This window comes from Castor canadensis, chromosome 9 (genome assembly GCF_047511655.1).
Source record: "Castor canadensis chromosome 9, mCasCan1.hap1v2, whole genome shotgun sequence".
NCBI lineage: Eukaryota > Metazoa > Chordata > Mammalia > Rodentia > Castoridae > Castor > Castor canadensis.
In genome coordinates, this window is record NC_133394.1 from 118,711,136 (window position 1) to 118,738,880 (window position 27,745).

The 27,745-nt window shown below is 34.1% G+C and overlaps 1 protein-coding gene across 2 annotated transcripts; it reads left to right on the forward strand.

The window, feature by feature from the left end:
• Nucleotides 1-1,521: 1,521 nt before the first annotated feature.
• Gnpda2 (glucosamine-6-phosphate deaminase 2) lies at nucleotides 1,522-27,693 on the forward strand. 2 transcript variants are annotated; one of them, XM_074042335.1, is made up of 7 exons: nucleotides 1,522-2,074; nucleotides 3,859-4,019; nucleotides 7,810-7,911; nucleotides 8,954-9,136; nucleotides 14,588-14,772; nucleotides 21,091-21,265; nucleotides 27,650-27,693. In XM_074042335.1, exons 1-7 carry the CDS (start codon nucleotides 1,872-1,874, stop codon nucleotides 27,658-27,660), a joined length of 1,020 nt encoding a protein of 339 aa, XP_073898436.1. In that variant the 5' UTR covers nucleotides 1,522-1,871; the 3' UTR covers nucleotides 27,661-27,693. The 2 variants fall into 2 exon arrangements, with proteins under 2 accessions (XP_073898436.1, XP_073898435.1); XM_074042334.1 differs by having other exon boundaries at nucleotides 1,526-2,074; nucleotides 26,622-27,693.
• Nucleotides 27,694-27,745: the final 52 nt, after the last annotated feature.

The window sequence follows — 27,745 nt, forward strand, 5'->3', positions numbered from 1 at the left end:
TGACTGCAAAGAGAATAGCTTAGAGCAAGGACAGATATAAAACGGAGAGATGCCATGCTTTTCTCGTGCTTTTAATTTATGGACCAGAATAAGGAGTCCTTGCTTTTCAGCAAAAACAGTTTGAGCACCTCTTATACATATACAATAAACACTTGTTAGCTATCAGATGATGGTACTGGGAAGTGGTAAGAAACATTGTCTTCTATTAGTGTATGATAAACTTTGCTGTGGTATCACTGAGAATGGAGCATCCCACTATTACCTGAAGGCCTGACGTTATCTTTTTTTTTTTTTTTCAGTACTGGGGCTTGAACTCAGGGCCTATACCTTGAGCTACTCCATTTTTTTTGTGATGAGTTTTTTTTGTGATAGGGTCTAGTGCCCAGACTGCCTGTGAACTGCCTCCTGAGTAGCTAGGATTACAGGCGTGACACTGGTGCCCTGCTTGCCTGAAGTATCTAAGTAAGTAGGGTGTTTGATCAGAGAAGCATCCTTGATTTACAACCAAGGTGAACTTGAGAAGTTTGGAGAAATAGCATTTCACATTTACTTTAACTTTGTAGTTTCCAGGAAATAGGATCTTGAATCTGCCTGTTATCCAATGTTGATCATCAATGCAGTGTTCCTAACAGAACTTTCAATAGCTTATAAGGGGACATAAAAAGTCTTTCATCCTTTTGAGTGATTTACTGCTTACTTAACAATAACTTACTTCTCCAGAACAAAAATCTGTGATAGCCTTTTAAAACTGATCTTTGCTTCCCATCTCTCTTCCAGTCATTCAGCACAAGCCATATATTTTATCATCTCAACATTTCTTCGGTTTCCCTCCCATATTACAGTTTGCTTTTCTGCAAACTTTGTCGAGCTGTTTTGATTCAAAGCGCCTAAGGCCATTGCTTTTGCAAAGTAGACATGCAATAGCTTGGGGTAAAGTAAACAACCAATGTTTTACTGATGCATTAGCTTTAGAGTCCTACAAGCGGGCTATTATAAATCTAAGGAATCTACTGCAATTTAACCTCTGAGGAATTTAAAAAAAGAAAGAAAGAAGAAGTCTTCGCAAGGAACTGAAGACCCCTGAGTAGGAAGAACGTCCTAAGCTCTGGGCGTGTAACCACTAAGCCACTTTGCCCAGACACTCGAGGCAGCGCGCATGCGCAGCCCCTTCCTGCGCCTGGTCTGCATCCGGGTCTTCGGACTGCGCGCTCCCCACGCCTGCTGGTCGCTTGCGGGTTGCTGGGTGCTGGTAATTCACTGTTCCAGCGTCAGAAGAACAAGTAGGTCCCCGGGTGAGTAGGGGTTCAGCTGAAAAAGGGGACTGGGGCGGGGACCTGCAGGCTGTTGTCCCCTCCGGGGCTTTGGGTGGTGAAACGGGGACGCGGGTGTGGGTCCCTGAAGCCTCGAGGCGGGGACGCGTGGGGTGCCCGGCCTGGCCCTTTTAGGATCTGACAGGTCTTCCGCTGAGGAATTGCGCCACTAGGAGGAGACTCCCCGGTCCCCTGGTCGCTCGCGCCTTTCTCCTGACCGCGGTCGTTCGCATTGTGAGTTCACAGTGGGGTCACGGGGTCCGGTAGCCTCTCAGGTGAGGCTGGTCTGTGGCCCCCGTCTTCCCGGCAGGACCCGCGCGGTCCCGGCAGCCCCCCGCCCGCATCCGGGTCAGTAGCTCTTGCCCTGGCCGCGGCTTTCTGGTCCAGGTCAGGTGCAGAGGTTCTGGGAGTGTAGACTTTAGTGCTGGTCCTTCTACGAGCTAACTGTGTAGCTTCCGTGTGGAGAACTTCCCATCTGACTTTTAAGTTGGGAACTTGTGTGATGCACGTCCGAAATGAATCAGCACCCGCACGAAGGGCTGGTGCTATGTTGATTTCTGAATGATGCCAGAGAATTGCATCAAGCCACAGCAGTGTTCATCTCTGAGGACTGGCAAAAACTGGAAAAGGCACGTCTTAGAAATCTGGATTAATGCGGCGAAGAGATTTTTTCGGACTGAGGGGAATTCATTTAGGAATTTTTGGAGATGTACTCTGCGCCCTGAAGTTTTTAAAAACCAGCAAAACCGTTCCTGTACCTTGATGTGAGAGACTTGCTTGAATCTTTTTGCAGTGAAATGAATTGTGTGCTCTTCTAATTTTAACCCAATTCTAAGAATCTCTTGTGATATTTCAGATCTGTTGAAACACTGTCCTCCCCGTCTTATTTTTTTTTAATAATAAAAGTTTATTAAAGGTTAGTCAAAGGATTTTGAAGAGGCCTTGGTGGACCAGGTGGAAACCGGAAGCTGAGAGAGCTGTCCACATTTAAGTACTCTTGGCTAATTTTCAACCTTCAGACATATTTGGAACATGAGTCTTTGAGTCCGACGTACTAAGTTTTAACTCCAGCTCCCTCAAAGAATTAATTGCTTTATAACTTTCTCTGTATACTTTGGAGTTGCAGCGCTGAGAAGCAAAGAATGATGATTTCAACCCCACTATCAATTTAATGATACGCCCTTCAATGGAAGGGTTCTTAAACTTGTGTCTATAGTACCTCTCATAGTGCTTATCATAGTAGGTCTGTAAAAATGTGTTGAACTGAGAAAAGAGATAATATGCCCCAACAGAGAAGGTGCTTGTAAAGATTTAGTGACTTCTGTCTTTTTTTTCTTTTGTTAAAAATCAGTTTGCTGAATATTCTTACAGGAGGTATGTCTTTTGATGGTCATAACAGCCAGCAGTTTTTCTTGATTCTTTGGTGTAACTGAAGTTATTCTTGACATTAGATTCTTTATATACTCAGGTGGAAGGTGAGTCCATTTGTTAGACAGAATTTGGCTATGTGATGTATTTTCTATAAGTACTATTTATATCTTGTTACTGTGCCAGAGTTCTATATCATGGTAGGTGTAACTTTTTATTATACCAGAATTCTAAATCATGTACTTAAGGATGTCTTTTAGATTGCATGTATTTATTATAATAAGATTTTCTATTTGCATTAATTTAAAACATTTAACTTAATACTCTGTGTAGTATGTGGATACAGAACTCAGAGATAAGCAGTTTCTTTATTTAACTTTGTTTTTCTTCTATTGAAATAAGTTTTTATTTTAAAAAAAAAAGCATGTCTAGTATGAGCTCATTCTTGTTTTAATTTGTTTCTTTTGTGGTGCTGGAGTTTGAACTGTAGGTCTTGTCTTGCTAGGCAGGCACTCTAACTAGCAAGCCACACCCCAGTCCATTGATCTCATTCTGAAAAATTATTTCTCTGCTTCCTATTTTATATACATTAGCTCTCAGGAGTGATGAATACCCAGTAATAATGAGAATTATTTCTGAGTTGTAGGATTTAAACACTTTACCAGAAAGGAGATATTTGGTTATTGTGTTATTTATAGGGCAAGCTCTGGATATTAGTAAATAACGCAATGTTGCTGAGTAATCATAAGCATTAACTTCTAATTAATATATCAGTACTGCTTTGTTTCTCTTTTGGGATGTTTTATGTTGCTTTAATAAGAATGCAGTGTAGTGTGAGGTCTTTATAGTAAGACTGCTTTAATTTGAACTCTGGCTGTGTTAGTACCTACATAACATCAGTCAACATGTATGAGTCCATTTTCTCATCTAAAATGGGGCATTGTATTTACTTCACAAGGTTGTCATAAGGATCAATATATGCATTTAAATAATTTCACCCTCTACTTGAAACCCAGGGTCTGCTCAAAAGAGAATTGCCCTTATTACTGTTTTACAAGTACAGATTGTATTTTTTATGTACATGCCCTTCTTAAGTAATGACCTTTTAAAAATCATCAGTATATTAATTATATTTGTGTTTGTAAATTATTTAAAGTGCTTTACAATGGAATTTTCTCAGGTTTCAACTTCTTGTGCTGAAGCTGTGCATCACCATAATGAGGCTTGTAATCCTTGAGAACTATGAGTTGGCCAGTGAATGGGCAGCCAAATACATCTGTAATCGTATCATTCAGTTCAAACCTGGACAGGACAGATATTTTACACTGGGCTTACCAACAGGTAATAAAACACATTTTCTATTTTACTTGTTTATTATTAATTTTGTTTTCCATTTTAGATAGATTATCTAAGGTTGTAGAATTGTAGAGTTTGTCTCAGCAAAATACTTTTCTCATTTTCATTGATTGAACATGTTAGTATATAAAGTAAAAAAAAATGTGTGTATATATATAAAACATGTATATATATATATATTTATATATATATAAAATTTTACTGTTTCTTATGTTAAATTTCTGTTTCACTTACCACTCCAAAGTGCAATAGGACATACCCTAACGTAAATGATAGTCATGGTGTTTTTGTACCTTTTCCTAGTACTCCTTTGTTTCTAGCATTGCTTCCACTATTCATATTAATTCTCTTAGCTTTTTTATTAATAATAGGAGATTCTAAAGTATGTATTATTGCCTCTTAATTTCACCTCACTTGTCTTACAATCTCTTATCAGCCTTTTACTATTGCTTTATTTTCCTACTGTTATGGAAGTATTTGAAGGGAAAAAATTAAAGATTGGTATCTTCATTACAGAATAAACCTAAGTATTAATTACATATTTTATTGGATTTAAGTTTCTGTTAAGAGCTGTCTTAAAACATTTTTTAAGACAGGTAGTGTCATTTAACCTTTTGGTACTTTATTTGCAATTGTTAATCTTTGATTTTGCGTAGGTATTAGACCCTAGGTATTAGGCTTAGAGTCAGAACAGCTTCTTAGTGACTACAGGACATTTATTCTACATACCTGAGCCTTGGTTTCCTTACCTGTAAGAAAGATAAGAGCAGTAATAGCTCAAAATATTGTTTTGAGGCTCAACTAAGATGCTGGATGTACAAATCCCCTGTATCCTGTAAATACTAGAGCTCTCATAAGTCTTTTATTTAAAAAGATTCTTCTCCTTCTCCCTCAATACATTCCAACTACATAAAAAACTACAATTATAATTTCTTTCTGCTTTGATGATTTCTATGAATAATATTCTTCAAGTTGACTTGGTTTGTTTGTGGTTTTGCTTTTCCTCTTATGGCTTGGGGCAGTATATCTTAAAGACAGTGGCAAAGGGGGGTTTTATGAATTAAGCACAGAAATGCTGCAATGCCCACAAAAGCACCCTTGGTTCTGTTTTGTGGGTCTTGGTGTTGAACATAGGTTCTATGTCAGTTTGCATATTACCAACCTGGCTTACACTCAGCCTACTTGTATTCATCACATTGTCTTTTTTGTTTTTTTGGTTTTTTTTTGAAGTGTATCATAATTTTTCTTTTTGCAGTACAGGACCTCTGCTTGCTTAGGCAGTCTGCCACTTGAACCACTCTACCAGCCCCACATTATGGTAATTATGATGCAGAAGTAGTAATTGAGTGTGGGGACAGAAGGGCTCCAGAGTTCTAAACATTAGTAGTGCCAGACATGTTTTTCTATATTTAGATCTACAATTTTATTTTTGGTAATGTAACTGCCTACTAACATACCTGCAAGTATCTGAAAAGCCTTGTTGGCATTTTTCACTATTGTCTTTTCATTCACCCCTGACATTGTTAGTTATGTCTTTCACTTTCTCTACTGATTTTGAAACTTGAACATATATATCTATGATCTTAGGTGACATGTTATATTGTAATTATCCTCCACCAAGCACAATTGCTGGGGATTATGTGTTTAATATATATTGACTGAAGTGATGTTGATGACCTTGACGTTTAAAGATCTGCATATTGTGAGCCTGACCTGTCTCTGAACACTATTGCCACCATTCCCCTACTCTGAATTGGGTTAGATAAATTGGACTGCTTATGGTTTAAAGAATAGTCCTGAACTTGCTGGCTTCTTGTTTTTTTTTCACTTATGTTGTAAGTATGTTACCTAGTGCAATCTAGATGAGTTTTGGAACTACACCTAGACTTGATTCCTTGACTTCATTGCCACTTGATATTTGGCAATTTCTTTAATCTTTTTGACTAGTTCTTCCATCTTCAAAATAAGAAAGGCAATGTCAGTTTCCCAAGGCTTTGGGATTTATATGAGATTAATGTATAAAAACCACCAGCTAGCATCTAACCGTATGAGTAGGTACAAATATCATCTTTGGACTTCCTCCATCTTTTGTGCTTTCAATTACAGCTCTTCCTATCCTTGTCTGAGTACCACCTTTTTTCAAGACTCAATTGAAGTGCCCTCTTAGATTATTCCTCCAGTAAGCAGATTGAATCTTTTTTTTTCTTTGATTCACTGTACTACCCTAGACTTCTTTTAGAATATTTGTGTTTTTCTTTGTGGCATACTTACTTTGTACTTGCTTATCCCTATATGATAAGTTTTCACAGAGAAAATCTTGATAATCTTTGTTTTATTTGAATTATGGCAGGCACTCGCTAAATGTTACTTATGTTGTAAAATGACTATTGCAAAGACAATATTGAAATGAGATTTCTTCAACCAGTTTACTCTGTACCATATTTTTAATTTTTTCCTTTATCCACATTGATTAAAAATTAGAAAATGAGCTGGGCACTGGTAGCTCATAGCTGTAATCCTAGCTACTCAGGAGACAGAGATAAGGAGGATCACAGTTCGAAGCCAGCCAGGGCAAATAGTTCAAGACAGTATGTCAGAAAAACTCATCACAAAAAAGGGCTGGTGGAGTGGCTCAAGGTGTGCTGAATTCAAGCCCCAATAACCCTCCCACACCACCCAAAAAAAGAAAATGAATAGTTTTCATCACCACTATTGTGACAGCTTTTCACTTTTTAAATTCATGTAGCCTTAAATTGAGAGACTCTTGTAACTAACATTGAAAGAAAGAAAACACAATCATGCTTCTAGAAAAGAAGAGAAGGCATATATACCATCTTTTTTGACAGGTTTCATATTAGTGTACTATAGTTCTTTGAGAAAGAATTATGACATTTGCCTAGGTTTGACTTTATTAATTATAGCTTAAAATAACATGCTTACCTTTAAGATTTGATGATGGACAGACTAGGCTACAATACGTGTTATGAGTACCTTTCGCTTTGGAGTCGAGACTGGACAAAAAGCACTGTAGAAAACAAAGAGGGAGGCATCACAAATGACTAAATTTATTATTGTTTCATGAAGCACTATGAAATCTGTTTATAAATTCAAGTAATTCTATAAAACATGGCAAATAATAATTTATAAAAGAGTAAAATCTACTACTCTGATGAAGTGTCTGATCCCAAGATCTCACTTCCTAGAATGCCTTTTAGTGGAAGATAACATGGAATGAGAAACAGGAACTCATTTAGAAAAGCTGTGGGGTTAAAGTTCCTCCCAGTCCTTTCTTAGTTTCAGGGTCAATGTTGAAAGTGAGCATAATATGTAAGTTTGGTTCTGGCTTTTTTCTTAATTTTGGTGAATGGTCAATACTTAACCTATTTTGGTGTCTTTTATATTAGAATGCATGATTTTTTTCAAACGGTGTGATGTTTATTTTTCTTTTCATTCAGTTGTACTTTCTAGAAGATTTTAGTCTTAGGATTTGCACTAGTAACTCCAAATAACCAGCAGCTCAAGAATAATTTTCCAAACATTACTTTTTATTCTCAGATTTCCAGCCTTATTTAATAAATTCTGATTTATTAAAATTTCAAGGTACCTTGTAAAGTAACTTCATCAACCTATATTTATTAATGGAATATATATTTAAGTTAATAATTGATGAGTATTAGAAATGTAAAATATTAAAATAATAGTTGAATTAACTATGAATATTTTTTAAAAATAGATATTCATATTTTTTTGAGAAAATGGTATTTCTGTCTTTTAGGGAGTACACCTTTAGGATGTTACAAAAAGCTAATAGAGTATCACAAAAGTGGAGATCTTTCTTTTAAATATGTGAAGACGTTTAACATGGATGAATATGTAGGTAAGGTATATTTGAATATATTATTTTAGCATGTGGTATATTTTGAATGAAATGAATATATTTTTAGAATATTAACATTTTTAGAATATGTTACTCATTTGTTTTTAATAGAATATGTACATATTTCTAGACTGCTTTGTGAAGTGCTTTGTGATAAGTTTGGGACTTTCTATAAAGATCTATTTTTGTGAAGACAGTACAGATTAGTGGACGGAATTCAGTACTAGGAATCAGAATCTGTATCCATCCTTGGCTTTGCCACGAACCAATCATGTTTCTTTGAGCATTCCATTCATATTTCTCATCCGTAACCTCGCTCTCTCTCTCTCTTTCTCCCTTGCCTTTCTCTTTCTCATTCTTTTCCTCCCACTTCCTCTCAAGGTACTTAAAACCATTGTTGTTGGGAGTAAATTAAGTGATATGTATGCAAAAGTAATTAGTAAAATAAGATTTTTTTCAAATTAAATGTAGCATTAATACCATGAAGCTTTTATAATTTATTGAGTATAGCTTATTTAATTGGAAGATCTCTGCTGCATAGAAACTGTATGATAAAATTTAAGCATAGGAATTCATTTTTATTGGTAGCATAATTTATAGCTAAAGGACTATTATGATTATACTTTGCACACATAAAGGAGAATAGGGGAGGAAAATGGTCAACATTGTGGTTGGCAGTTAATTTACTTATTTTGATACATGAGTCAGTTACATTGGTTAAAATTTTGTGTTTGAAGGGTGTTGTGCAGTGGTTCCATGCATGAATTAGACTTCTTATGTTTGCTTCCCAGCCTCTTTGTGAGCTGTGTGACTTTGAGAAAAGTTGTCTGTGTTTCACTTGACCATCGTTAAAATAAAAATGATAATAGTATTTCCTCGGATGTTTTACGCATTATTAATAATGTTAATATATAAATGTAAAGTGATGTAAAGCATATAATAAGCATATAATACTCTCTTTAAATATACTTGAAAATTAAATATGATTTAGAAAAGTTCCTTTTCTGGAAGTGGTTACATTTTTTTTTATTAACTCATTTAGGACTTCCAAGAAATCATCCTGAAAGCTACCATTCTTATATGTGGAATAACTTTTTTAAGCATATTGATATAGATCCTAATAATGCTCATATCCTTGATGGGAATGCTACAGATTTACAAGCAGAATGTGATGCATTTGAAAAAAAAATAAAAGAAGCTGGAGGAATAGATCTTTTTGTTGGAGGTAGGTGAAAAGATTTTCTCATTAGTCATTTTTTTGCAAATACTTAAAGTAGATTCTTTAAAATTAAAATGAAGTTATTACTATTGCACAATGTAAAGAACACCTGTAACTATAATATTCACCTATTGAAAACAGAAATAGAATGATTTATATTTTACTTTATTTTCATCAAAAAATAATCTTGAAATTCTAACAGTAAACAGAATTGTTTACATTATGTAGACTCCAATCCCTGTTAAATTCTTCTAATTGCCTCTTTAAGGTTGACAGGTCAACACATCTTTAAAAATGAGAGACTTGTTTTCCTGAATGATAGCTTTAGCCTTTCAAATATTTCTTTAAAACTCCAGCATAACCTCCTTATCAGTTTGCATGAGAAATGGATGAATTTTAGCAGATCACTTACATTCCTTCATCTTACTGGAAAAATCAGTTAAGAATGAGTTAAGATTTTTTCGTCATCTGCCCTTAGGTGATATGAGTTAAACTGTATAATTGCCTTAACAAATTCCAAAATGATTGAGTATTTAGTTGACCAAATTCCACATGTAATTTGTATGTATATATATATATATATATATATATTTATTTATTTATATATGTGTGTGTATGTGTACATAATGGAAATAGTTATTCCTTCTTTGTAATAACAATATGGTTTTCTTTTATCATATGAAGGATCTGAGACAGCTTGCTGGTTTAATATCAACTAAAGCTAAAATTGTTTTTGCCGGATTCCTCAGTATTCAACTAAAAATACTAATGCTCTAAATTAGCATTCAGATATCTGTCTATACCTTATATTTCATTTATTAGAAACTGCTCAAAATTAGATCTATGTTGAGGCTAATTCATGGTCGAAGCGCCTAAGTATGACTGAAGTAGTTGATTGCTTTTGGACACAATTGGGTTTTGCAGTCAGACATAAATTTGCCTCCTATTTAAGCCTTTTGCTCTGGCAAGTTTGTTGAAGTTGGTTAAGTAAATCATTTGTAAAACAGGATTAATATTTACTGTTCCAAAACTTGTGAAAATTAATCACACTACAACACGCTTAAAATGCCTCAAACAGTACTTAGTACATAGTTGGTACTCTGTGTCACTTCAGTCTTTTCTTGTTTAAACTGTAGAGGTTAACATATTTCTACCTAGTTTACTAAATTCCTTGAGGTTTTTTGTTTTTTTTTTTCCCCTGAATATTTCTAAGAATACCCAATGAGATCAAAATCTTCTCTGAGGATATTTTTATCTGGGTAGCATAGCCAATAACATTTATTTTCTTGTGTAGATAAAATGATTATTTGAGCAAGAATCCAAGTTTGCTATTTTGTATTTCAAAATAGAAATTTACCTATATTTTAAATAAAACCTTCTAATACTGTTTTAGTAATCTTAGACAACACTGGCACATTTCATTTTTGTACTCATGTCTCACTTTTGCGATAATTATCATTTCTGCCTGCCAGTGTTAAGGCTGAGATAGACACTAGATGTTTGAGACTGCTAAAGCCATGTACTTGCCACATGCTCTTTAGATTTTTAAACTCCATGTCAAAATGAACTAGAATTACTGGAATATCATATATATAAACTGTCTAGCTTAGCTTTATCAAGAAATATTTACATTCATTTACTGTTATGTCAAAAAAGCATATTAGTTGTTACAGATTAATCATTAAAAATAGCTGCTTAGAAAATGTCTGATTTTGGACATTTTTTATTTTTTCTTTATTTTCTGACCTTACATGAAGATTCATGTGACAAATCCCTTACAGATTCAGTGGCAGGATATAGAATTTACCAAGGGAAAAATGTGTGATAAGGACGCTATTTTGGTTTTTTGTTTTTTTTTTTTTGCTTGCTTTCTAGAACACTCATAGTTTAGCATGTTTAAGGCTGCAACTCTCTTATTCAGGCTTTCTGGTGTCTTCCCTTATAAGTTTAAGTCACTTCCCATTTCTTTTTAGCTAAATGGTTTTTGTCTGTTATAAACTACCTTGCTTCTGTCTTCAAAGTAGATGGAACATAAATTATAGTTATTTATGCTTATTATTGACTTTTACTACTAAAATAATTTGATTTTGTTTTTTAACCAGTTTGTCTTAAGCTTTCCATACCCATTTCTCTCTCCCCACTCCACACACAAAAAAAAAATAATAATTTTTAAAAGTTCCTTGCTTCTCCCATTTACATTCTCACTTTAGTGTGATGATCCATAGTCTGCATTGTAGTTGTCAGGAATAATTAGGAAGGATATAATTATCTGTGTATGAAGAGAGGAGTTAGCTTATTACGTTTTCTTTTCCTATTTGGGTATGTACTCATGAAAGAATCTCATTTGATTCTTTGCATTTTTGATCTAGGTTTTTATCATTGGAATTTTCAAGATTAGGCTTGGTATTTGGGTCTTACCACTTGCCATTCTTTTGTTCCAGGGTTTGGTTAATAAAAACACTAAGAACTGTGCCAAATGGGATCAAAATATCAGCTTTTTTAAAGGTAAAGTTGTAATAGAAATTGTAGGTTGGGCTTGAAGTCAGATTGGGGTTTTTTTCTCCCTCTGAACTGGATATAGGACTAAAAGAACTCAGAAATGTTAATTTGCTATTGGTCATCCCAGAGAATTAGAGCAGAAATTCCTTTCTCATTGGAAAAGAGAAGGGAAGAAGCACATACTCTTAAAAAAAAATCTCAATTGAGTCTTTGGGAAAAAATGAACCAGAGAACATCAGATCTCAGAAGTAGGAACTCATCACATTTCTCTCTTCAGTGCTATTATCCACTGTCTCACTTCCATGTTTTGTTTTACTTATTTATTCTTTCTATCAGATCTAAAGAGCTATTCGATTGGTACAGCTAAGGGGAGACAAGTGCTTATATCTAGACCACAATCACAAACATGGTCATAGGGAATTAAAATTGTTTGAGCCACCTAGTAGTGAAGGGGACTAGAACAAAAGAGATGTAGGTGGTAGAAACTACTGAGCCAACTAGAGAAAAGCAGCCATCCACGCATTTATTCAGCCATTTGTTGAGTGCCTCTTATGTGTACTGTATTTTTCTAAATGGTAAAGATAACAGCAATGAATGTAAAACCTTTACTCTCATGAAATTTACACAGAACTGTAGGAACAAAGAAAAGAAATATAATCCAGACAATGAGTTTTTGAGATGTTTCATAGAAATGGTGATACTTTAATTTAGTTAAAAAGACCAAATAAGATTAGACAAATTAAAAAAATATATATCAGGATCCTCAATTTTGGAGTTACTTATAACCAAAATGCAAATGTGTTAACCAATCTATTATTTGCCTTTTCTCATAATTTCAGGTTAGTTATGTACTTCTATTTGTCCCAAGTCACCACTTAGAACAGTAGTATTGATTTTAGTAGACTTCCTATTTTTTTATGGAGCTTTTATATTCCTGGTTCCATTCTTTCTTCTTTATACATATAAAGAGAAATACAATATTTGTGCATCTGAGTTGAAACTGAGTAATGTTGCAAATCTAAAGAGAAATGTTTAACTAAAACTTGTACCTGTAACAGATGTAGTACTTAATAGTGAAAATTATATCCTTGCATGTAAACCACATGTAGGTGTCTGTATTAAAAATACATGTTCCACATTAAAAATTCCCAGATTGTTGTGCTTTGATCTTCTGTATTTACTTCATTAGAGTATTCACTTCTTCACTTTTCAAACTGGATTGCAGTTCATCATATTTTACCTTGTGGGGCCTGGGAAATCTTTATTAGGATTATATGGGAAGTGTAAGTAAGCTATACCTGCCATTTTATTAAAGTAAACATGTAGAACATAAGTGCAGAAGATATTTTAATCACTTAGAACTTGAGGTTTTAGGTTTTTATTGAACTTGCTTTCAAACTACTAGGATAAGTGTATATATAACTTGATTTATAAAAAGAGTTATCATTTTCTTCAAATAAGAAATACCATGTTCTGGCCAGACAAGGTGGCTCATGCCAACCTAGTTAATCAGGAGGTAGAGATTGCAGTGCTAGTCCAGCCTACACAAAAAGTTTGTGAGGCCCCTTCTCCATCAATGGCTAGGCATAGTGGCACATGTCTGTCATCCCCAGGAAGACTGTGTAGGAGAATCCTGAATTACGCTGACCTGGGCATAAAGGGAGATATATTTCAAAAATAACCAAAGCAAAAAGGGCTGGAAGTGCAGCTCAAGTGGTAGAGCACCTGCTTAGCAAGTGCGAGGCCTTGAGTTCAAACTCCAGTAGTGCAAAAACAATCAAACAACAACAACAACAACAAAAATGAATTAAAGAAATACCATTGTATTCTGCGTTCACACTTGTAATTCTAGCTTCTCGAGTGGCCAAGATCAGGAGGATCGTGGTTTGAATTTTCCTCGGGTAGTACCCATCACACGAAAGGACTGGGAGCATGGCTCAAGGAATAGACACCTGTCTAGCAAGTGTGAGGCCCTGAGTTCAAACCCCAGTACCCCAAAAAGAAAAGAAATACCATGTTCTTATGTAAAATCTAGAGACAATCTTAGAATATTATAGCTATCTGCAGATGTCCTTAAAATAAAAAGCGGTATTTTTCAACTAACTTTCATCCATTATTAAGTCATAAAATCAGCATAGCCAGTCACAGTCAGCATTTTCTTTCTGTTTTATGAATGAAACGGAATGCAATAGAAAATAGCTTGTATGGCTACACAGTAAGGCTAAGTATGGTTTCATGCAATTTTGTTTTAATTGTATATATGATGCGTGTATGTGTGCTAGATTATGGTGTCAAGTTCTAGATTGTAGTGTCAAATATTACTTCTTCCAATAGATCAAAATTTTGTAACTTACTGACCTAGATGTTATCTAATCTATATATTTTCACAAGTGAGGGATCAGAACTATACAAACAGGCTCCCCTAATTAATTGCCCCTCTGGACTAGATCCAAGCAAATTAAGGTGTGTATAAAGACTACTGAGTTAAAAATCAGAAATCTTAGAGTTAAGTCTGTTTCAGTGTTTACTAAACTGTGTCCTTGAGTGAATCACTTATTTTCCTTAAGCATCAGATTTGCTTTTATGTTAAGAAAAAGGGAAATAGGTATGTCTCATCTTACCACCTCATAAGATTAAGTATATCTATTGTGATGATGTATGTGAAAATGCTTTATAAACTCTAAAGTGTTATGCTAAGATAATACTTAATTTTACTGCTATTATTAGAATTATGCCAGCTCAGTGTTGTGCATATAGCAAACATGGAAATATTTTGTTGAATGAAAAACAGAACCATTTAATGCATTATTATAAATTCATATATAAAATACAAGGTAAGTGTGTTTATGATTGTTTCTTTGCCCTTGAGAATGTTTAAATTTGATCTAACTTACTGTATTGAGAAAAGTACTTATTTCCTGTTTGTGTATGTGTCTATGTATATGTTTCTTTTGAAAGGAATAGGTCCAGATGGTCATATTGCTTTCAATGAGCCAGGATCCAGTTTAGTATCAAGAACAAGATTAAAGACTCTAGCAATGGACACCATTTTGGCAAATGCTAAATACTTTGATGGAGATTTATCCAAAGTGCCAACTATGGCTCTAACTGTTGGTGTGGGGACAGTGATGGATGCTAGAGAAGTAAGCATGCACCAGTTTTTGATCTTTTCCTTTGATATTTATGTATGTTGGAGTTATTATGATGCAGAATAAATATATTGGTTGTGTCCCATTTGCAGTAAAAATTGGGTTTTAGCTGTCCCATTGACGTTAGGAATCATCCAAATTTAAATCTTTTGGGTTATCTAATAAGAATTAGGTACTACCCTTTTTTGAGGTACTGCTTTACTTGCCCATTAATTCTTCACAGTTTGAGGTCCTAAAATACCACTAATGATATGGTTTATTTTTATTGAAGTAGTCTTGTGAAAGGAATGTTGAGGCCAAAGCCCTACTGTCTTTCTTTTGTGGTACCTATTCTTTTGTTTTTTCTTTCAGTAAAGCTTTGGTACTGCTTTGCAAAAAAATAAGACTGGACAAAGATGCAGTGCTAGCACCCTACATAGTTTTAGAGTCCTCTGGATGATTTAGTGTAAAGTGCTTCTTGATGATATGTAGGAGGATAGCTCAGTTGATTTCAGCTGAATCTTTTCTAAATTTAATACATTTAAGAATGCATGAACTCTGAACATTAGACTCTGCCTAGTTTTTAAATTTGCAGTTGTTGTTGTTTCTTCTACTAAGAAAAGCAGAACAAATTAGTCAATTTATGATTATCAGTGGCTAAATTATAACAGTTCAGAGAAAGAGGACAAATACAGTATATTGTTTCAAGACATACAAACAGAACTTATTCAAAACATAGGAGTTTCTCATTATCTAACCATCACAAGTGTTGAGGAAAGCACTGAAATTTCATAGTAAATAATTTGGAAAGAGGATTTTAGAGCAATCTTATTTTTAAAATAGGAAAGTGAAAGTTAAGCATGTAGATTTCTTATATTTAACAAGATAAAAGTCTTAGTGTGAAAACACTGTTAGAGTGGACAGAATTACTGTTTTTCCTTAGTTCTGTTTTTTTTCCACAAGGTTATGAAGCTATGCACCTACCATATTTGTTCCTAGTGTGTCTCTATAGAAACTCATCATGGTAAAACTATTCTAGGGCTTCATCATTTTCCCGAGGACTTATTAGCAATTCTTTGAATTTTCATAGCATTCTTTTGAAGCAAGTTTGTTTGTTACCATATTTATTGATTTTCCTATTTTCATTTGTAATTATTTTAATTTATATAGTTTCTTTTGCCAGTTTTTGTTGTTTTTAATTAACAAAATTAATTTTTAATTAATTTTCACAGCAAAGCTGTGTGAAAATTCCTAGAGTTCCCATGTACCCCACCCCCGTATTGATACACATACAGTCTCTTCCACAATTAACATTAGCACCAGGGTGGCACATTGATACAACTAATGAATCTGTGGTGACACATTATCACTTAAAGTCCATGATTTACAGTGGGGTTAATCCAAATGTGTAGCAAAATGTATCCACCATTATAGCATAAAGACATTAGTTTTGCTGTTTCAAAAATCCTCTGTGCTCTGCCTATTTATTCCTCCCACCTTCACAGTATGGCAACCATGGGTATTTTGTTTATCTCCTTAATTCTGATTTTTCCAGAATGTAATATTGTTGGAATCACACATTTTGTAGTGTTTTTATTTTAATATTTTTCGTAGTACTAAGGTTTGAACTCAGGGCTTCATGCATGCAAAGCAGGTGCCATACTGCTTGAGCCACACCTCCAGTCCATTTTGCTCTAGTTATTTTGGAAATTATTTTCTTTTATTCTTATATCACTGTTCTTTTCCTTTAGATAATACTTGCCATGATTTGCAATACTTATTAGTTGTTTCTTCACTAATTTACACTCTTCATAAGCTTATGGGTCGTGTATATACAGAACTTGACATTGCCTGTCAGGTAGTAGATGTCAAATAGTTGGGGATTGTTTCAATGGATTACTTATGTTAACAGTTTTGCACAAAATTTGTCTTATTCACAGCCACCTGAGGGCCACCTGAACTGATTTTTACTTTTTAGGTATTTTCCAAAAGCTTGTTTACCCTGAAAAGATTAAAGTTTCTTTTTAACTAAGTTACAGTTAAAGGCAATGGCCATATATTTTCAATGTAATCTTCCCCAAAAAAATGCAACACAAACTATTTTTAACTATTGAATCATCCTTAAAATTCTTATATATAATTGTAATTATTGAGATATCTATCATGATACTGTGAGTACCAGTAAAAGTTAAAATCTGCTTTTCAGTGCCTATTGAAAGTATCGGAGGTAACCTGTGATTTCTTAATTACTAAAACCATCATCTTCTTTCCCAGTCTCATCCTACACTTTTCGTCATCTCCTGCTATGGATCATTCTGTTATTACAAAACTGCTGTTACCCTTCCTGTCTGACCATTCCTTCTTAGCCAGCTTTCACTGTGCTTCTTCCTTAACCTGATGTTTGAATGTTGCTCCTCAGAGTTTTATCCTACTACTTTGTATTCACTTTGTATACTCTGCTTGTCAATCTTCTCGATAACCATTTAAAAAAAAAAACAAAAAACTTACTACATCAGTGATAGTGACATCTCACTTCCCACATGAGCTTGTCCTAGAAGCCTAACTGGGGCAACAGGAGATGCCAGAAAAGACAACAGAAGACAAAACATGCATAAAGCTGGGGCCAGCTAGGCTGGGTGCTCTGATGGAGACACACCAGCTGCCTCTACCTCCAGTAAGTTTATTATATATACAGTTGCAACACAAAGTGGAGAGAGCGTGTCATTGTAATCCTCGGGAACAGGAGAAACCTGTGACAGCTTCTCTCTGAATGTAAACATCTTAGGAAAAACAGCTGTACTGCATCTTGCCCACTTCTGCAGCTGAGGCTGTGCCAATCCAAGTGTGCAAATTGCTGGGCATAACTGTATTTGCTCCCTTCTGTGGTTTGGGGGCTGTGCCAATCTCAAACACACAGCTTATTCAATACACCTGTCAGGTCTCCACAGTGACAGTGTTGGACATTGTTGTCAGTTTCATCACTATTCCAAAACAGATGAACTACTGTCATTACTGGGAAGACAGCAGATGTGTATTTCCAACTGCCTGTTTACATGTAGATGTTTAAAGACTCTTATGTTAACACTGCTCACAATTTAAATTCATCTTCCTACCCAAATTGTCTTGTAATTATTTCTTTGGTGAATAGAACTCTCCATGAAAATTATCAGAGCTTGAAACATTTGTGCCATTCTCAGCTTCTTTTCCACATCTAGTCAAGTAACTCAGTCCCTCTCATTTAATAGAAAACTTGTATAAACAAGTATCTTGCTCCCATCACAACTGCCTTAATTCAAGTCTATATTAATTTTTTTCCTGATATTTATTTTTATATTTGTTGGGACTGGGGTTTGACTCAGGGCTTCATGTTTGCAAAGCAGGCACTCTACTGCTTGAGCCTTTCTGCCAGCCTTTTTCTGAGATTACTCAAAACCCATCCTAAATCATGTTTATCTCCAGTCTTTACTTATTCCATTCACTGATTTACTGCCTGGATATTTTTTTCAAAAACAATGTTTAGTTTATTACTTATCTGTGTAACTGTCTCTGATTCCCTATTTTATTACAAGTTCATAATTTTGTCATGAAATGCTTTTTGTCATAAAAGGCTCTGACTTCAGCCAGTTTCCAGTGCTGTGTCCTTACCAAACTTTTATTGACTAACCCATAAATGTGTGAAATGACCCCCTTATCTAAAGACTTTGATTTATCCTTAAGACTTGCTTTTCTTAGAAGAGGAGCAGCTCCAGAACTTTTCCCAACTCCCCCAGAGTTTTACCTTCATATTGTCATTATGCCTTATTACTCTGTACATATTATATGCATTTAGCATAAGAATTTGTTCGCATATTTATTCTTCTGACATCCTTGCCATCTTAAAGGCTATATGATAGGTAAAAGCTGGAACTTAAGAGCTGAAAATTCTTTATTTCTGTTTCATAGCTGTTTCACCTTAGGCAAGTCATTTAAATTCTTTAAACCTTAATTTCCTTATTCATTAAAAATTACATGTGGTTTAAAACTCCCTACCAGAAAGTGATAGAGAAGACTAAAAAGCAGTTTTTGTAATTTATTAATATCTATTTGTTTATGGAATGATTGTTTAAGTGTAACTATCACTCTTTCAAGTCACCTTATTTTATAACCTTTTTATTAGTGTTACTACTATACATTTATTATTTCTTTAAGAAGCATAAATTTGCATCATTGCAGCATCTGCCTGGTTCTCAGACATCATTACATGAATAAAGAATCACACCCAAAAACTGATTTTTAAATTTGGAGAGTCTGCATTCTGATATAGGTTTGTCCTTTTCCCTAATATGAGAAGTGCTGCCATTGAGAAGAGTGGAGTAGAACTATGTACCAGTAACATTTTATTCTGAGAGCACTTTGCCCAGTTTCTGCTTTTCAAGATACTGCGTCTGTGCTCTAGCCATAGATAAACAGCAAAGGATCAGCTTATTTTGTATTCAGCCTAAGCTTCAACCAGCCCTCGTTTCTCTACTCCCTTCATAATGTTGATTCTAGCATCAGAATTTATTCTGCCTTCCTTATCAATAAATGTTTGGTTCCTTTCTCACTGTTGTTTTTCCTCATTATGTAGTTGATGTGAAGATTTGTTGTCGTCTGTCACATTACTTTTGATCGTGTGTGCTTCAGTATGAAAGACTTCTCATGTTTTCTGTTAGTTCTGATAACATTCTCTGTTCCAAGAGAATAGTGTAGTGTACTTGTTAATTTGTTGGTGATATGGACCCTAGAATCAAATCATTTGTTCATATCTTGGCCCGCCAAAGACTGTGGGCAAGTTATTGACTATTTATGCCTCAGATTCTTTATCTATAAAATATGAATAAGAATAGTTATCTCATAATACTATTGTGAGGAATTATATGACATAATTCACAGTGAGTCCTTAATTCACTCTTTAACCTTCAAATCAGTGTATCATATTTGAGGACATTTCTGAAATAAATTAAACCTTTACAACAATCAGTAGGTATTTTCATTTAATGCAGTATGTGTTAAAGTAGCTTCAGGAAGATTCAAGTGCTGATCTAAAGACTTCTGATAGATTGTCTGCTTAATAATCACTAAAGACACTTTGATTCCTGAAGACTTGGGATGGAGCCAATAACGTGCATGCATATGTACACACACATATATATAAATACGTGTTTTGTTTTGTTCTTTCCCATGTAACACAAAAAAATTGGCTAATGATGCCCAGCAAGGACAAATAATATACATACTCATTAATTAATATTTTTATCATCTTATATCAAACAGTTAATTTTTTGTTTTAAAAAAAAGATACATTTATGCACTTTGATTTAATCAAGATGTAATCAAAAATGTAATATCCTGATCCATCACTCTTTAATTTACTCCTATTTTAGAAGGGCCAGTCATAAAATATGCTTGCACGCATACACATACAAAACTTATATGTTATAAATATTTTAGAATTGAAACCATTTTAACGGTTATTTTTAAACAATTTTAATGAGGAAAAATTATGTTTAAGTGAAATGAACCAGACTCAGAAGACAAAGATCCCATGTTCTCTCTCAGATGTGCAAACTAGATTTAAAAAATAAAAGGCATAAAAGTAGAGAGAGACTACATGGGAAGAGAAAGGGGCATGCCTGGTGAGGGGGACGCAAAAGCACAATGGAGATAATGTGATTTAATAGTACATTGTAAATTTGTGAAAATGTTGGTGAAACCCCTTATTTTGTACAATTAATACATGCTAATGAAGAATTGCAAAAGATTTATAACAATATCCAAACTTATGGGTGTACTCTGAGTTGAAAAGTGAGATTGATTTTACTGCTGAAAGATGATAAAGAGAAGATTCACTGCTATATATACACACTCATGTTGGCATAAGCTCCTTTAATTAATTTAGAAGCAGTTAGCAATTTGTGGATCAAGAACTTGAGTTGTCTGTGTATTAACGGTTTCTGAGTCCATGTGTGCTTAAAAGGCAGCTCCTGTGTTTTAAGTAGATCCCTAATCTGTCTTAAATTCAGTTTTAAATAATCACACATGTTCATTAAATTAATCTTCAGGCTTTTCTAGATGTAATCTGGGTTAGAGTGATTTGATATATAGTTACAAGTTGTATAAAGTCTTTGAAGAGTCACAATACTCTTGTAAGGTAGCCCTCTTTCATTTTCTTTATTTTACCAGGTCCCTTTTGCACATCAGTATTTCCTGTGTTAAATACCAATAAGTATTGTATTCACTTAGCCCTTACAGTACTGCTTCCTGTTTATTTGGAACATGTTGGGACTATTAACAGTGATGGTTATGATTTTTCAGGTAATGATCCTCATAACAGGGGCACACAAAGCATTTGCCCTGTACAAAGCAATAGAAGAAGGAGTCAATCACATGTGGACTGTTTCAGCTTTCCAGCAGCATCCCCGAACTATTTTTGTATGTGACGAAGATGCTACTTTAGAATTAAGAGTAAAAACTGTGAAATACTTTAAAGGTGAGCATTGAATTTCACCAACAGAGTATGAGAAGTAAGTTCTGTTGTAGATGATTTTGACTGTGGAGTTAAATTCCCCTTTTGGCCTACTGAAAACTAGTATCATGGTTTCATAATGCCAGTTTTTTTTTTTTTAGGAATAAAACTCCTCAGCTAGTAGGAGCTTTCAGAGCAGTTTCCTAGTTTTTTTAATGAAGAAATCTCTTATTTTATCTATATTTTCAATAAGCAAAATTTTTCTTGAAATCAGAATATGGTAAAATACTTTCTTATTGAATACATAACGTTAAATAGTTCAATAGGATGTCCCTTCTGGGTTTCTTTTCACATTTACCAGTCCTTCCACAGCCTAATGTGTGGTTAAGATACATCGCCTGCCAGGTGCTGGTATCCTGTGTCTGTAATTCTAGCTACTTGGGAAGCTGAGATCTGGAAGATTGCAGTTCCTGGTCAGCATGGGCAAAAAAGTTTGTGGAAAAAAGGTGTGTGATGGCAAGCTTGTCATATCAGTGAGGGCTGGAAGAATGCAGTGCAGACTAACCGCAAAAAGTGAGACCCTGTCTCCAAAATAACAAGAACAAAATGGTTGGAGGCATGGGTCAGGCAGTGGAGCGCCTGCCTAGCAAGCATGAAGCCCTGAGTTCAAACCCTAATACCACCAAAATAAATAAATAAAGATGCATGTCCATTTAATTTCACAACTTCATCCAAATGTATCCCATATATTAAAGTTTATATTATAATGGTTAAATTTTAAAATGATGTAAGCAGTAGTTTGGATGCCCAGACAGCTGCATGTTGTTTGTCTGTGTTTAATTCAATAATGCTCAAACCTTAATGTACCACGTTTTATATAAAAAAGCCATACATTGCTGACATAATGGGTGGTTAAAAGATTGTCAAGGGACATTTTGTGTACACTAAGTAAAGAGAAAGTTCCATAACACATAAGCTGTATAAATAAGTATTTATTTAAAGCAACTGTATTTATGTGGCTGATACTGAAAATTATGTGGTTATACATAGGTAGGTCAGTAATTGGCAAGCTGTAATAGCATGTCTGCTGCTTCTTTTACATGGATAAATATACATTTTTGGTCTTTTACTATATTAACTGTTTGTAAAAATGTACTGACATCAAATCTGTACTTTATGAATATCATTGCTTAAGACCAAGTTAAGAAAGTTACCGTATTTCATTGTCTCTGAGGTACATTGATCTGTCTGAAATCGGGATGTTTCTTAAAACATCCAGTTTTAATACTGACAGTATTTTATAATGGTGTATAGCATCTCATATTCAGAAATAAAGTATATAGTCTTAAAAAATATAATTAAATTTAAAGGAAACTGGTAACTAATAGTTCATATAAGCATTGGAATATAGTAAAAATCTTGAAGGTGGTATTCAAATGATTGAAGTTTGGCAAATACTGAAAGTTATCTGTTTAAAAGAATTTTAAATATGCTATTTATGTATTTTTTGTTGCATTTGCACTTAAACACTTTGTGAGCATTTTCCTCTTCTACCAAATGTTCTTCAAAAACATTTTAATTAGATACATAATCAAGTAGCTACATCATAATTTACTTATAAACATTTCTTTATTTAATGCTTAATTTATTTTGTCATATTTTTATCATTTTAAGTTACTAGTATATATCAAGCCAGAAATACACTAAAGTAGAACAGTGTTGACTTTATAATCTGACAAGCAGAAGCACAGAACACTTCAGCAGTAATTTGTGAATAAGAGCTCTTTGGTGGAGTTCTGTATTTTCTTGTAGTTCTTTAGATTTCATCACAAATACTAGATTCCTTGAGGTTAATACAAGCAATTCTCATTATCTACAAATTTTAATGCCAGTTTTAAGGTTCTTAACATGTCCTTTTTCTTGTACCAGTAATCCCCAGATAAACCCTGTACTAGGGCAGTTTTCATCCAATAATATTATTTGATATTTGATTTTCATCAGATAATTTTTAAAATTTCAGTGAATAATTTAGTAATGGCCAATACTTGTATGACCAGGCATTATATTTACCAATTTACTTAATATTTACAACAGTACTATGAAGTAATTTCTCTTACACAGGGCATTTTCAAAGGAATTAGCAAATTTAACAGACAAGTCACTCATCCAAAATCACATAGCTTATAGGTGGGCAGAGGAGTCTGGGCTTTTCTGTACTTTTCTGTTGCTTCCTAGAAGAAGTCTGATGTCATCCATATTAAAATCTTATTTGTCTGCTTTTTTTCCATACTATATTGTTTCTAATAAAAATATAAACATATGTTAGATAATTTAGAGGGTAAGTAGATGTTTTCATGTTTTAGTTTTATTTTGATACAAAATCAAGCTTTTCTGAGCCATTTTGAAGTATAGACTGTTTATAAAAGGGCTGCTGTATTGCTGAAGAGGACATTGTATCTTTCTACTTTGAAGCTGTATATATTTCTGAAGAGGTTTCATGGTATCAGTACCTGTGAGAAAAATGAAATTATTTTTCTGGCCTATCTATGATTCCCATTTAACAGTAAAGTCTTGGTAGAGAGAAATTGAATGTGCATAAATTTACATGTAATTCAAATATACTTTTATATATTTAACAGGTCCTCATTGAGTTACTAGTATATCAAGTCAATACTGGAAGATATTAATCCTGTGTGTAGTTGTTAACCTGTAATTCTTCAAATTTTACTTAGGCCATTACCATGTCTTCCGTTATCACTAAAACATGCCAACAGAAATCTTAAGAGTTTCAAGTACTTAGTTCCTGAATAAGATCTAGGTTAACTAGCTCAAAATGGTAGCAATTATTGGTAAATAGAAGTTTATTTCATTATGTACCTTTTGACAGACACAAGTGAAATACTTGGGAATTCATTTTACTCATTTTTTTTTCATTTTCTATCTTTACTGTTATTATTTTTTGTTGGATTGGGGTTTAATTAAGGGTTTTCTGCATGCAAAACAGATACTCTACTGCTTGAGCCACATCTCCAGTCCAGTTTGCTCTGGTTATTTTTGGGGATGAGGTCTCATGAACTCTTTGACCATGCTGGCCTGGAACTGTAATCTTCCTGTTCTTAACCTTTCAAGTAGTTAGGATTACACATGTAAGCCACTGGCATTGGCTTGTTTTTGCTTTTTAAATAGAACTTTGTTTTTCTGTTAGTGTGTTTTTATAACATCATAATCATGTTAAATATTTTTTCTGTTACTTCCTGTTTAGGCCTCACCTCATAGCTTGACAGAGGTAGAATGACTTCATATTGAATCAAAACCACAAAAGTTATTTTGTAAACATTGTTATTCAGAATCTATGACATACTAACATTTCTGCTAGCAATGGGATGAAATACAGTGTATTTTTATCAATATGCAGAAGAATATACTCATTCTTGCTTATGACTAAGTACCAAAGTACCAATTATTTATTTTTATGAATTTTTTTTTATGTACACAGTTGCAGTTCTTACCTGTAGTCATAGTAAACTCTTGAATGCCTGAAAATATTTCATACTTGGGGAGTAGCCTTATCTTATATGATATTCAATGTACAGTTTTTTAAAAAACAAAAACTTTATGAACATTTAAGTTGATTGTATTTTAAAGCTCTACTGTATTCTTATCATAATCAAAATTGCTAGTAAATGATAGATGGATTATGTCAAGTGGAAAATCTCTACATGGTGATTCTCTAGAAATGATAAATCTTCAAACTACCCTTCTCTTTCTTGTCCCCTCTCCTGCTGGACTTTGCCAAGTTTGAGATGCTGAATAAACCTTGAGAAGTCAACATTGTCTCACTTTCAGTTGCACTGGAGACTGGAATGCTTCTCCCATTCCTGCTTGGAAGATTCCTCTTAGGGTTTTTCCTCTTTCCATATGAATATTCTTTGCAGTGGGTCTTCCTCACATTCTGGATTTTATTTTATTTTTTATTTTTTCCAGCACTGGGGTTTGAACTCAGGGCCTCACCCTTGCAAGGCTGGCACTCTTACCACCTGAGCCACTCTGCCAGCCCACAGTCTGGATTTTAGAGCACTCTTTGCAGCTTCCTTGACAAGGAACACCTATTTTTTGGAGGGAGGGGGCACTGGGGTTTGAACTCAAGGCCTCACAATTGCTAGGCAGGCATTCTTACTTCTCAAGCCACTCTGCCAACCTTTTTTTTCTGATGGTTTTTTTCAAGATAGGGTCTAGCAAACTATTTGCCCAGGGCTGGCTTTGAACTGTGATCCTCCTGATTTCTGCCTCCTGAGTAGCTAGAATAAGCATTAGCCACCTGCACTTGGTGGAACGTCTATTTCTAACACATACTTAATGTCCCCAATCCAAGTTTTCTGAGGAAACCATATGAATTCCTTTTTTGTGATCTTAATGACCTGGAAAATTTGACCAGTTCTTTTCAACTTCCAGAGTGTAAAATCTTGTTGGAGGCATGGCTCAAGTGGTAAAGTGCCTGCCTAGCAAGTGCAAGGCCCTGAGTTCAAACTCCAGTACTACCAAAAACAAAGTAAAAAGTCTTTAATTCATTGATTCTGCCAAAGATAATCTTTTTACAACTTTTTTATTTCAAAGAAATGTACTACTTATACATTAAGCCATGTAAGTAACTGGAAGTTATTTCCCAAGAAGCTTTAATATGTAAGAATAATTACAAGCATATATGCCCATTATATAGTAAAATTTAAAATCTACTTAGTCTAAATTTCTACTGTAAATTTTTATTTAATACAGGTTTCTTCTACACTGTTTAGCCTTCCTTGGTGTGTAATAGTTAAGCTTGTAATCAGTACCTTTTTGTGAATATACGTTCCTGGGAGGGGAAAACAATTTGACAGTTGAATGCATATAATACTGCGTTGGAGAGTGAAAGCTATCCTAGTGTGGCAGCAATTGTTGAGCCCCTCAAAAATTGAGGAATTGACAGAGGATCAAAATAGTTTTAATTAAAATACATTATTGACCAAGTAAGTCTTACTCAGTTTTGTCATCCTATCATACTGATGATCTTGAAGACAGAACTGCATCAGTTCTGATTATTCCCAGAGTACATGTACATGTTCTAGATCTACACTGTTTGATCAGTAATTTATAAACTGGTATTTGTTAGGTAAAACTAAAATTTGAAGCCCTGAGTTCAAACCCCAGTCCCACCCAAAACTATATATATGCATGTATATATCAACATTCTGAAATATTTCTTTTTGCATTTTTTTCCTATCTTATTTTGTGTCAAATGATAACCAAATATACTTATTGTTACTTATAAAACTTTTTTGATCTAAAGGAAATGAGATCATTCAAAATAAAAAAAACTAGAACTATGCTTTTTTTCTTTAAGGTTTAATGCATGTGCACAATAAACTTGTGGATCCACTGTACAGTATGAAAGAAGGAAATTGAAGGAGATTGGAGCAAAATTCTGCTTGAAAGAAAAGAACACTTTTTTTTAATTCATAGATGACTTTTCAGCTATGCAATATGATAAAAATGGGAAACTTTTGAAGGTTATCATTTTTACAGCTCAGTATATGTTAAACATTCCATATTTAGAATGTTTCTATTTTATGCCATGGTTTAGAAGTAGTTTACTCTTTGAATTGGTTGGCTATTTATTATAAAGTACATAATCTATATAGCTGCCTATAAAATGGAATAGAAGTGAAATGTCTGCCTATTTAAGAACTTAGTCGTGTCAGAGATTCTGCACATCAGATATCATTTGTAACATGATCTCTGTGACATAGATTTTTATTAATTTCAAGAAGACACTCCAAGCTTTTCAGATACCAAACCACTATCATTGCTTTGCTTTTGGAATGGTATCTTTTTACTTCCTGTGCATTACACACATGCTTTTCTGCACATGGTTGCCTTAGTCATCTTTCTGGAGTTGTATCTGGACATCAAATGTCCTGCAATATATTGTTGCTCTGCTATCAATTTGAAGAGATGACAGTGCCTAAAAGTACAGTTTACATCATTTTGGAAAGTATGTGTGTGTGTTTTTGTGCACCTGTTCATGCACTTTTTTTTTAACAAATAATGCTTATTTTTATTTAATGATTGGGGCCTATATCCTTAATATAAGTATCTTGGCAATTATGAGCTTTATACCTAGCTACAAACTTAAGGTAATTCTTTTGGAGAATATTTTCTGATTATTGTTAAACTTCATGATTAGCTCTTGTTCCATATATATGAAATGTCTAAAATGATAAAAATCAAGTATATGTAAAAGAAATTACTGTAGACTATTTTGAATTGCCATAACAATTTGCATAATTAAATTGCAAATGAAAGTATATTGTTTTCTATCTAACTCAAATAAAGCTTGTAATAAACAAGTTATCTAAATTTTATTTGCAGAAGTGAAATAAAGAACACATGCATTTGGGAGATTCCAACCATAATAGTACCTGTGAGTCTGCATTTACTTTCAATTTGTTGCCATCATGTAATCAG

Bases quoted from the DNA above. Each gene is read 5' to 3' on its own strand.
- Gnpda2 (XM_074042334.1), top strand. From the start codon at position 1,872: ATGATGCCAGAGAATTGCATCAAGCCACAGCAGTGTTCATCTCTGAGG. The intron at 4,020-7,809 runs GTAATAAAACAC...TCTGTCTTTTAG, and splicing joins TACACTGGGCTTACCAACAG to GGAGTACACCTTTAGGATGT. The intron at 21,266-26,621 runs GTGAGCATTGAA...TTTTTCTTTAAG, and splicing joins AACTGTGAAATACTTTAAAG to GTTTAATGCATGTGCACAAT.